The sequence below is a fragment of the Caloenas nicobarica genome, chromosome 2, assembly GCF_036013445.1.
Source record: "Caloenas nicobarica isolate bCalNic1 chromosome 2, bCalNic1.hap1, whole genome shotgun sequence".
Taxonomy (NCBI): Eukaryota; Metazoa; Chordata; class Aves; order Columbiformes; family Columbidae; genus Caloenas; species Caloenas nicobarica.
In genome coordinates this window covers 33,297,936-33,310,516 of record NC_088246.1, presented here as the reverse complement: position 1 = coordinate 33,310,516, position 12,581 = coordinate 33,297,936, and the positions used below count along the sequence as shown (strand labels likewise).

At 41.2% G+C, this 12,581-nt stretch overlaps 1 protein-coding gene across 1 annotated transcript; it reads left to right on the top strand.

Annotated features, from left to right (window-relative positions):
• Nucleotides 1-6,586: 6,586 nt before the first annotated feature.
• On the top strand, nucleotides 6,587-10,253 carry POLR1F (RNA polymerase I subunit F). The gene is made up of 4 exons (XM_065629645.1): nucleotides 6,587-6,813; nucleotides 6,914-7,055; nucleotides 8,184-8,392; nucleotides 9,793-10,253. Exons 1-4 carry the CDS (start codon nucleotides 6,587-6,589, stop codon nucleotides 10,187-10,189), a joined length of 975 nt encoding a protein of 324 aa, XP_065485717.1. The 3' UTR covers nucleotides 10,190-10,253.
• Nucleotides 10,254-12,581: the final 2,328 nt, after the last annotated feature.

Below are 12,581 nucleotides of genomic sequence, written 5' to 3'. Positions count from 1 at the left end.
CCTTCTTTTTAATACTTCTCAAGTGTCAACCTTCCTGTAACTCACTTGCAAAAATCAGATTGCAGAACTGAGGCTTTAGTTTGAAAGCAGTCTAGCAGATGTAATCAAATATCTTTCATTCAAATATGTGGTTGCTTTGGATCTCTCTCAAATGGCAAACACCTCAGATTAGGGACCTGCTCTCCAGTCCGGAAGGATTAACAGTTTTCCATTTTTTTTTTAAAAAAAAAGGTCTGAATGTCTGAATGTTCTTTATTTCATTATAAATATGTCTTCATAATTGTTTAAGTGATTTAACAGGATAAGAAGGTTAAAAAGACAGAGAATGAGAGAATGAGTAGAATCAGATTATTTTGTCTTCTGTACTATCTTCAAGAAGTACAGGAGTCATAAAGCAGGATGACAAAAAGACACTTTCTACTCTTAAAATTAGTAGCAGCTGGCTTTTCTGGAGGGAATTCTCTGTGGATCCTTAATTCCCATCTTTCCTGACAATTTGTAAAAAGCTGGAGTATAAAGGTTGCTTGAAGTTTCTCAGAGTATGAACTGCAAAATAACACAGCTGGATTGTTAGGAGACACCTAATTTATCCCATTTACAACCTGTGCATCCATCTCATTTGTTAGCACAATTTATCAGAAGCATTTACAATGCTGTAGAAAAGTCCTACTGTTCTTTACGTAGGCTTAGGCTGCTTCCTTCCCTTGTTTCTGTGGCAACATCACCTCTTGTATACATGGAAAAGTCGCGTTCTCAAATTATTTGCCATACTTTCAGCCAGTATCTGAACACACTTCACTCCCTGCCTGGAAACGTGGAGGAGAAACTCAGCATCAGATCAACAGCCAGATCTCCACGGGTCATGGTGTCTCTACCATTAAAACTACACCTTCAAACACCAGCAAAGCTGGAGAGGGGCACCACAGCCAACACCAGCCATCCTATGGCAGGTTCTCTCATTTCCACAGATGTAAGGCCAGGGAACTACTTGGACACAGTTCTTTCAGTAATATATTTATACGTGAGATATTTTACCTCCAGAAGAGTGATTCACAGTGTAGCAGTACTGATGGCCAGCCGTATCAGTCATTTCCTGGCAGGCAACAACCTACTAGGAAAAGCAAGGGCCAAAGGCAAATCTAGCCAGTCCCCAGCTGTTAGGAGATGTCCATCCCAGACATCATAAATGTCACTACAAATCAAGACAAATTATTAGCTGAAAAAGATTAACATAATTTCTGTCTTATCCCATTTATTTCCCTTAATGTTTTTCTAAGTAATTTCCTAGCTATTAAAGACTGACTGAGTAATCGCTGACAAAACAAAGCACAGTCTGCGTACTGTAATACAATTTTCAGTCTGCCATGCAGTTACTGTTGTTCTCCTGGATGAGAGCACTTCTCAGTACCAAGGCTTTAGTGTGCCATCTGGTGGACTTTCAGCGTTCGGTACATTTTACGTACAAACCCAGTGATACAGAGATGCCTGATATACTGACAGGAGTATTTACTTTTTTTGGCCAATGTCCTTGTTAGAGAAAAAAACAATACTGTTGGTGTTGTTATTCTGCTTCTCGCTGAATTATATTTTTGCCCAAGGGTAATAACTTAATGCCTTTCACATTTCCAGTCAAATGAATTTTTAATGCTGGAACTACTTTAGCTAATCCCTTACACTGATCGATTTTATATGTAGTTGAATGTTGTCCCTCTCAAAAACAGCTTCCACAAAACTAGCCTAAGAAAATTACATATTTAGGACCATAAGCTGAGACCCTCAATGACACTTAGATGCTTAATTCTCACTGACTAAACATGCTAGGATTAGTCTCTTTGGGATGAGGGTCAAACATATTGAAACAAACCTATGGCCATACAACTTCAAACAAAACTGAGAGTTTGAGTACTGATTCTTCATTCTAAGTACCACAGCAATAACTATCATTAAAAATACTGTAGGTTTTTATGATATCACATGAAAATTTTGAAGCCAGCTCAAATATTTGACAAAAAATTCTGAGCACGAGTTTTCTACTGTATGCACCCTTTCTTTGTAACTATGAGGTGTTTCTTTATTTCTTTGTCTCTCTCTTTTTTTTTTTTTTTTAATAGGAGATGAGTTGTGTAATGAGGAGTCCTTTAAGCACACAGCCCTAAGAGGGAATGCATCTTCTACTCCAGCACAGTGCCACAGTGCCACTCTTCCACTCTGCACAAGATGCAGCATATTCTATTGCAGCTAAGGCTTCCAGGATTTTAATGCTAGATGGAAGCTGCCCTCTGAATGAATGAGCTGCAGCTGCCACAAGACAGCATGAATGGGCAGTTGGACGAGGCTTCTACCCAACATATGATGTCAATTCAGAAACCTAGACTGAAGATGGCAATGACTGTATGGGAATAAAAGACCAGCTGAGAGGTGCTGGATATGTGGCTGCTAATGAATTGCCTTACTGGAGCCTGGCCTTCTTCCATAAAGAGAAAACAAGACAAACACAGATAAAACTGAAAGGAAAAGAATGGCAGTGATTGAAAAAGCAGCTTTTGGGTTTGGTCCTGATTGTTACTGGCAACCTGACCTCTAGAGAAAAACAGGCTCAGAACAGTTTTATCAGCCACTGTGAGACTTGGCAAACATACCAACGCTGTGCTGGTTTAGCCATTGATTTTAGCTGCCTTTTTGGACACAGGCTCACTAAAGTGCTGCTAAAAGGTCAGTTGACCCAGACTGTTTTTAAACTGAAAGCTAACATCAAGAAGTCAAAAGAAGATACACAACTAGGGAAGAAAAAGAAGAGAAGAAATTAAGGTGGGGCTATCAAGATTTAAGTGTCATGGTCTAGCTCAGGGGTGTCAAACTCATTTTCACCAGGGGCCACATCAGCCTCGCAGTTGCCTTCAAAGGGCCAAATGTGACCTTAGGACTGTATAAATTTAACTACTCCTATATTTATACAGTCCTAAAATCACATTCATCCCTTTGAAGGCAACTGCGAGGCTGATGTGGCACCCAGTAAAAATGAGTTTGACACTCCTGATCTAGGTGGTTTTAAGAACTGAACTGTGACTAGGGGTGGTGGCAGTTAGACTGAGATTCCTCTGTTTCATCAGGACATCTTTTACAATCAGCTAATGAAATCCCAAATCATGTGATGGGTCTGAAGTCTCTAGGAGACTGCAAGAGAATGTTGCTTTTGGTCCAGATAGGCTATGTTGCATCAGCAAGCAGTGTGACCTGACAGGTATGGACTCGCAGAGAAAAACAGCTGGTGCTGGGATCAGGTACCTAGACTAAAAGAGTTTCAAGGAGACTATTTTGAATTAGCTCTGGCCTGACCCCATAGACTCAATGACCATTAGGATTTAAAGTTCACTCTCCAGATGACTTTAGCCTGAAAGGAAATCTGGCAGTCCCAAGAGCACTTTGCAATGAAAACCAAAGCACAGTAGCAGGGATAAATGGAGATTCAATTAGAAAGTGATCTCAACTAAAATACCTACACAACGCCACAGCACCATTTGCCTTGGGGAGCAATTCTTGGCTACCAGGCCAAGTGATAGCATGGCTGCTAAAACAGAACTCTCTTTAAAGACTGGCCTTGTCCACGTAGTATAGGATTTAGCCCAGCACTCTGTCGGCCACATACAGTATCTGTAGGCTTCAAGATGTTATTATTTAGCTGTAGGTTTTTAGTTTAGAGTGCCTGATACAAACGAAGAAAAAATTGCAGCCTGTCAGAGTGAGACTTTCTGTAGGCTGAGCATGGTACGCAGGAGTGAGGAGTTTTCTGGGGACAGAAGTCTGTGGGGATAACTTCAGATTGCTGCAGGAGCAGGGGAGGGAGCCCTTCTGGCACCATCTTGTCCAGCCTGCCTACAGGGAGAAAGACAAAAGTCCACATTTTTGTTCCTACTGCCTTTCCATCTTATTCTGAGATTTTATTTAAGAAGCAGAGTTGGGTTTTTATTATCCTGGATAAAGTTGACTGTAGCCCTTAGTGCATTATATATTCTCACGGCAAACTAAATCCACTCATAAATAAGAGTTATAAAACATATATTTCATTTAGGAATAGAAGTGGATGCAGGTATTGTATAAGGTCCTTAACAGAGATTGAAAGCACATTTCAAGGATTAAATATGACCTGAATAGATGAAATAAAAAATACAGATATTTCTTCCAGAATGCTGAGAGCACATAGCATACAATTAATTTCAACAGACATTAAATACCTTGGAGGATTAAAGCCACAAGAGAATACAGATTTAAGTATTTCATTTTCTCTTTCAATTTTGCAAGTTCAGTCTGACAGCTGAAAGCCATTTTTATGTCAGTTCTTTCACACTAATCCAACTTAACTTGCAGTAAAGTACTGCAAATTATACTGTTTGTTTTACCTGTGAAAACTAACAGTGTGCTGTCTTCACAGAATGTTCAGTCAAAGAAACCTTCTGGTGACATAGTATTTGAGTAGTTTCAAAGGCTTTTGCATCACTTAACCTTTTATAGGGAGTTCAAGGATTTCTGTTATCTGATGGAAGGCGTGTTTTTATAGAACAACAGTGTTTCTGAGGCCTCTACAACATAAAGAAATGTTAACGCCTTTAATAAAATTGATATATCAAAAATTTATTTTTATAACTCCCCAGGTGGATTCAATCAGTTTGAAAGTGTGCCTTTACTAAAACAAGTTAAGCTGGTATAAATGAGGTTTAAATCAAAGAAAGATTATATTTTCAATGTTTCGCATCAGTCCAGTTAAAACAGGTTAAAATTAAATCTTAAGGCAACACTGAGCAACTTTGTACTTATACAAAGTCTGACAGAATTTTCTGGGCAACATCTTCACTGATCAGCCACAAGTTCCATTGGTTACAATAGGACAAAAAGGTTGGGGGTTTTCGTTTTGTTTTGGTTTTGTTTGTTTGGGGTTTTTTTGTTTTGGTTTGGTTTTTGGTTTTGGTTTGGTTGGGGTTTTGGTTTTTTTGTTGTTGTTTTTTGTATTGTTTGGGTTGTTTTGGGTTTTTTTGCTAGGTCATGGCAGTGTACAGTGCACTTGCATCCCTTTTTATGACTTTCATAAGTTTTATCTTTCTTCTCTGCTGCCATTCAGCAAGACCTGGGCAGACTGGAGAACTGGGCAGAGAAGAACCTGATGAAGTTTAACAAGGTCAAGTGTAGGGTCCTGCACCTGGGGAGGAACAACCCCAGGCACCCGTACAGGTTAGGGGTGGACCTGCTGGAAAGCAGCACTGCAGAGAAGGACTTGGGAGTTCTGGTCAGCAACAGGTTGACCATGAGTCAACAATGTGCCCTTGTGGCCAAGAAGGCCAATGGTATCCTGGGGTGCATTAAGAAATGTGTGACCAGCAGGTCGAGGGAGGTTCTCCTCCCCCTCTACTCTGCCCTGGTGAGGCCACATCTGGAGTGCTGTGTGCAGTTCTGGGCTCCCCAGTTTAAGAAGGACAAGGAACTACTGGAGAGAGTCCAGTGGCGGGCTACGAGGATGATTAGGGGCCTAGAGCACCTTTCTTGTGAGGAGAGACTGAGAGAGCTGGGTATGTTCAGCCTGGAGAAGAGAAGGTTGAGAGGGGATCTCATCAATGTTTGTAAATATTTCAAGGATGGATGTCAAGAGGATGGGACCAGACTCCTTTCAGTGGTGCCCAACGACAGGACGAGGGACAACAGACACAGACTGAAGCACAGGAGGTTCCATCTGAATATGAGGAGAAACTTCTTTACTCTGAGGGTGCCAGAGCACTGGAACAGGCTGCCCAGAGAGGCTGTGGACTCTTCTCTCTGGAGACATTCAAGACGTGCCTGGACACATTCCTGTGCAATTTACTCCAGGTGAACCTGCTTCAGCAGGTGGGTTGGACTAGATGATCTCCAGAGGTCCCTTACAACCCCAACCATTCTGTGATTCTGTCTTTTAGTACGTGGTTAATAAGTGTTATGAACTTCCTCATTAGAAGCGCAAATTAGACACGGGCTCTAGCAACAGAAAACAAATTCTGTATTCTTAGAACTGCCATATATGAAGAACAACATTTAAAGTTAATTTAACATAATGTCTTTTGTTCAAATCACCAAATGTTCTATTTGAATTCAAAATGACATTGTAAACCAGACCTCTGTTTAAACTGCCAAGTGTTTGGTTTAGGTTCACGAGGCAATTGGATGCGAGAGGGTGAACATCAGATGCAAAACCAGTTGAAAAGCGAAAATAAACGATGCTGATGATTGAGGTGTAACCTGAACAGGCATTAAATGGCGTGACTGAGGCCGTACGGATGAATCAGGGAGATAAACCCGTGCTTCTGGGTGCCACCACCGACCACCCCACAGGGATGGGAGAAACCCAGAGCCGGCCGGCAGGAACGGCGGAGCCGCCGCCCCACACGGGCTCTCGGTGCTGACACGGGCACGGCGGCTGCTCCCCTCCGCCCAGCCCCGCGCCGCCGGCACTCGGAACTGCGTCACTCCCCACGGCCGGGCCGCCGCCATCGCGCCGTGCGTGACGCCATCGCGGCGCGCCGCGGCGTGCGCCGCCCGCGCGTCCCCGCCGCCGCCCGCCCGCAGCATGGCCGTGCAGGGGCAGCCGCCGCCGCCGCCGCCGCCGGCCCCGGCGCTGCCCGCTGCCGCGATCCCCTCGTTCGCCGTGGCCCGCGGCCTGCTGGGCCGCCGCTACTCGTGCCTGGTGGTGGCGCCGCACCGCAGGCACGTGGCGCTGGCGCCGCGCTACCTGGGCCGCAAGCGCAGCGGCATCCGCGCCCAGCTGGACGCCGAGCTCCTGCGCTACTCGGAGAGGTGCGGCCGGGCGGCGGGCTGGGCGCGGGGGGCAGGGCTCAGCCCGCCCGGGGGCTGGCCCCGGTCTCGCAGCTCACGGTGCCCCCGCTTCTCCTTCCAGCTTCCAGGGCGTGCCGGTGGCCTACGACAACATCAAGGTGGTGGGCGAGCTCGGGGACATTTACGACGACCAAGGGTTCGTCCACCTGGACATCGAGGCGGACTTCGTCATCTTCAGCCCCAAGAAAGGGAAGAAACTGGTGGTATGTAAACGCCGTGACGGCTCAAGGGGCGGTTTTTTTATTAAGCAATCAAAGCTTGGCTTATCTTCATCCTCAGCAGAGGCCTGGGGCTTCGGCAGAAGTATATTTTGGTTTATATTAGTACTTTATTAGAATAGTTTATAGTAGTCTATTAGCAGTTCGTAGTAATACTTTTTATTTTCATGTATCTCTACTGTTTGTCCCTATGTTTGTTAAATTCATATATAACATTATAATATTTTATGATTACGAATCATTAAATATTACATCATAGTTCTGTATATCATTTACATCGATGCTTCTTTCTGAAGAGCAGATAATACTCAAACAGGCGTGTTTGTTCTTATTTAATACCGTCAGGAATGTTTAGGATGTGCTCATGAGTTTCTTTCCTTCAAGTCCAAGAGCGGTACGTCACGTTGATGCCTGCCTTTTGGTAAAAGGAAATGTGCGGCTTGCAGAGCAGCTTCGAGCTTGTTAATACCTCTGCATCAGTTCTTGTGGAAAAAAATAAGTTGAGAGTTGGCTTACATTCATTGTTGTGCTGTACGTTTTGCAGCATAACTTGTGTCTTTCTAAATTTGATTAAGAAATTAATGTGTCCTCTTGCTAGGAATGGAAAAACTCTCAGTGTTTTTCATTCATCCTTGGGGAAGACAAAGGTGAATAATGTTTGACATGCAAATGTGTCAGAAACCCACCCAATAGTGTACTTAAAGTTTATTAATGTATCGTCTATATCTTTAGCTGCTAATTAGCACTGTGCCAGAATGAAGGCTGGTTTAGGCAAGTAAATCAGACTTTAAATGGCTTTAAGGAAAGTTGATGGCTGTAGTGTGAGGAAAGACCTGTTTTATTCATATGCTGACTGTGGCTGAATCCCATGTTTTGACTTTCTGTTGCAGATACAGGTTCAGGTGTATTTTGGGAGGAAGTGTATTAAGAGTATATAGGAATAGTTTTTATTTTAGTGAAGAAGAGTTAATGTATTTGATAGATAACTGGCTTTGTAACTTGGACATAAACTCTTGTTGAAAAGTGTCCATATAGGAAACTAAATATATATCAAGTGCGTTTAAAGGAATGATCTTTACTATAGCTTCATAGGACATTCTTTTTCTTTTCTAGGGTGTAATTAATAAAGTGGCCCCTAGTCATATTGGCTGCCTGATACATGGATGCTTCAATGCTTCTATCCCTAAACCTGAACAAATGTCAATTATACAGTGGCAAGAGCTGGGGCTGAAAATAGGGGATGAACTGAAATTTCGAGTATTGCATTTAGAATCTGATGCTGCTGGAGTGTTCTTCATTCGAGGAGAACTCACTAAAAGCAGGTATTGTGCCCTAATAGAGAATATTTTAAACTGTTTTAATGGATTTGGTACAAGCTAAATGATTTGAATTAACATCGTAATCTTAAAGCTTTCTTATTTTTACACAAACCTGTGTCTAAATATAGCCCATGTTAGTGATTTTAAACTAAACTTTCTAGTGTTAAAGGATCTGCATGGAAGCTTTCTCTGGAAAAATAAAAGGAGGGGGGTTTTGAGCTTTTTACAATCTGAGTGTGCTGACCAATGAACTGTTGATTGCATAAATAATACATGTTCAAAATAGCACCCCCAAATGTCTGGAGTAGCTGTGTTTGTGGATGTACATAGACTTTTTGAGTGAAAACACTCCAGTTCCTGAACACAATGTTTACAGTAGTGTTTATGCACACACAGGTGTGCGCATACATTACATAACCACAAATAGTTATATGAGGATGACTAAAATGCTTGCTGAAACATAGGAATATCAAAGATGATACAAGAAAATGCATCACCTTATGGCCCTGTGAATTTTTAGAGCACTTTGCTAAAAATCTCAGTAGTGATATCTTTAAAAGAGTTGATTCAGATTTTTTTTTTTAAACAGTCATTTGCTGAGCAATTTTTTTCTACCAGTGTGGTTATGTATTTAATTATATGTACTATATGACTACTACTGGCAAAATCATAGCATTTTTTGTTTGTTTTTTCTTTTTTAATCTGGAAGGGTGCTCTGGATTGTTTCAGTGAATTTATGATGAAACTTAATGATTTTGTTCTCAGTGCTTCTGGGGACATCGCCTCTGTGGTTTTTAACCTCATTCTTTCAATATTTGTCTTCTTAGACATTTTCTCCAGTGCTCTCAGTTGCAAGATACTTGCTGAGTTGCTTTTTTTAAAATTTTGTCTGGGGGTTCTTTTTTTTTTTTTTTACTTTTCTGGCAACACCTCTGTTTTCGCTGTATAGACTTCAGCAAAGTAGTTGCTTGGTGAAACCAGCCGTTTGTCTCATGTATGATTTAACAGGCCGTTGGCTGTCGATGTTTGTGAATAACTTAAAAAAAAAGCTTTACTACACAATGAGTAATTATGAACTAGTGGATGAAGGAGTACAAGAAAAGAGGAAATATCAAAATGGTCTGTACAGCATTTTATAGAAGAAATTTAGGCTAAAATTTGGAACATAACATTGATTCTGTGGTAAGAAGGAAGCTAGGTGGGTAATAGAAATTACCATAAGTATTAAACTGGCTTTATGATTTTCTGTAACTCGAGTATTATGTTCTTCCTTTGCTGTTTTTAGGAAATGCTGATCTTTTATCTACTTGGTATAAATATTGTGTTTTAGCAAATTTTGACATGTCACTGTGAGGTACATTTAGATGTCTCTACTTCAGCTTATTTTGTATATTGTTTTACAGCATGCGGCCCAAACAAACTGAGACCATCACTGACAGTACAAATGCAGATGGAATTCAAAAGCTTGACCACCAGGAAAATGGGCCGAATGACTCTCAGGAAGATAATGTCACAGAGGAGCCTCTAGCTGAGATGGATAACACTGGGAGGGAAAATGCAGAAGAGCAAAGTGTTGATACTGCGAATGGATTATGTGATGTTAAGAAAAAGAAAAAAAAGAAAAAGCATAAGCAAGAAGAACAGGGACACGTATTGCCTACCAGTGACTCCAGTGGTTACCAAAGTGACCATAAAAAGTCAAAGAAAAAGAAAAGAAAGCAATGCAATGAAGTTGAAGAAAGTGAATTATCTCAGCTGTCACAAGAACCTAGAGCTAAAAAGAAAAGGACTGAAGTCTGAAGTGCCTTTCCTGAATAAGATTTCAGACATTTTTTGATAAGCTTCCAATAAAATCCTGTTTTCAAAATGCAAATATGTATTTCTTTACTAAACAATTTGCTCTGCTAGTTGGGAGGATGTTTGTGTGCATATATGCACTGGCAGCTTTAAATGCAGGAGCTTTTAAAGAAGTGAGAGAAAAAATGGGTTAGAAGCAGCATTTGCCTATTTTGTTTTCTGGAAAATAAGGCACAGCAGAACAGTGGAGCATAATTACAGGAACACGTGCATCACCTCTGTAACATAATTACAGGAACACACGCCTCACTTCTGTATCAGCTTCCCAGTTCCACACATGAACCAGTAGCTAAGTATGATATTTGCTACTCTATTTCCATCTTTGCTGCTCAGTGTCTTGATTTTGTAAGAGTAGATTAGGCTTACCTTTGGGGTTCTGGGAAATACACCTGAATTCCCAAAGGCTGAGAAGATTTTTTTTTTTTTTTTTTTTTTTTTTTAAAATTATAGTAAGGGGCCATGAATGCCTGTGAATGAAATTCTGCAGCCTTCCTTAAAGGTTAAGCGAAGTTGAGTGTCTTGGATCTTTCAAAACACCTTCTGTGGTACTTTGGGAAAACCAGTATGATAAGATGATTCAGAGCAAGCAGGGAACAGAGAAGATTAATGTAATCTATTGTAATGAACTACCACTTGTGGGTTAGAACCGCTGAAACAGAGGCTGATAAAGCAGTTGGTAATGGGTCGTTCCTTGATGAAGTTGATTTTTCTGCATCAAGCTCATCGACTTCACGGTTTTGTTTTGTTTTAAAAAGCTGAAGTGCAACTCCCAGCTTTCTGTGCTAATTGTAACTTTCAAACACTGCTCTCTAGAATAGAGGGTACCTACTGCTAGTACTTTTCAAGCTGTGGGAATTAATGTTAGTGGAAAGTTCTGACAATGGGACAATGATAGTCAAACGTTAACAAATGTGCCTTTATTAAGAACTAATTTTCCTGATGTACATGTATGATATTTTTTTGAATATCAGTGTTTTTGTTTGCAGCAGTGTTCTATTGCGAGGAGTTCTGGGAAGAGCTGTGGTGTGATGTGGTGTAGGCTAAGTCTTCAGCCAAGATAGTAGGCAGTGACTACTTTGGTATTGATTTACCTGTTACAAGAAGATATAAACAACTCTTTGGGCACCTTGTAAGTAAACAGCATGTATGTGGAAACTTGGTGTTCATCTACCTGTTCTTAGGTGACAAAACATCTTGCTCTAGTGATTATGCTGATGCTACTAGCTCACTTTACTAGATTTATGTGCAGTCCCTAATGACATATCCGTACACATTGAACATGTGCTGAACTAAAAGTGTTGCAATACTTGTTTTAGGGCTCACTTTGTGCTATACCGATGTCTTTTATGTATCCTTAAAGCTCCAAACTTAACAGGACAAATCTAAGTTTCTGTCTTGCGGGCTTGATGGTACGGCAGTACATCACAGGCATTTTAAAGTTACTATAACACCATAAAAAACCAAGTGTCTGAAGACCTATGATGTGAGCTTAAATAGGTGTTCAACGGCAGCAAAAACCTCAGTATATCTGGTTTTTTTGCTCTTCAGTGTACTTGATCTAGAAACCAGTTTTTGGACAGTCCCGAAATGAATTGTCCCTGTTGTGTTTCTACATGTGACAATGCTGGCACTTGAACTACATGAAATTTCATGGATGCTGTCTTTATCCGCTTTACTGTGACAAAACCTGAGAACTCAGGCGATGTTTTTAATCCATTTGTTACAGCACGGCACAAGGTCAACTGAGGGCAGTATTCTGGTGTGTTAAGTGTTGCAGAGAGTAACACAGAAAGTCCCACCCAAATGTGCTTAAATTTAAATACACAAGACAAGCTGAAGGTTGGGACATAATTTACAATCAGAAATTATCTGTTAGCTCCATTTTTTTTAAAAGTTGTTTTTAATGGATTGATGTAGAGGGAAGAAAATAAGTTAGATGGGTAGGTATGGAGGATATATCAGAGAGGAGGATGGCAAGTGCAGGTATGTTTTGTTGATGCCTATGGGAAGAGCAGGATGGAGGCAGCTGCTATTTCAGATGAACCAAAGGCTCGCAGAGTCGTATGACTTCATCTGTTAGTCCTTAAAAATTATTGTAGCTCACTTTCCCTTATAGTGGAGGGAAACACATCTCCAGCACACCCGCTGTTGGTGACAGTGGCATGAGCCAAGCCCCACCAGTTCATAGAACCAGCCTGTAGCACCAAGAGTTTGTCTCGCTCTCTTCCAGGTTTTCATCAGCATGGGAGACGTTTAGGAGGGAAGAACTGATGTTGCAACTAATGAATCTAGTAACGTACATAGTATAAATGCTTTCAGCACTTTCAGTGTTCTT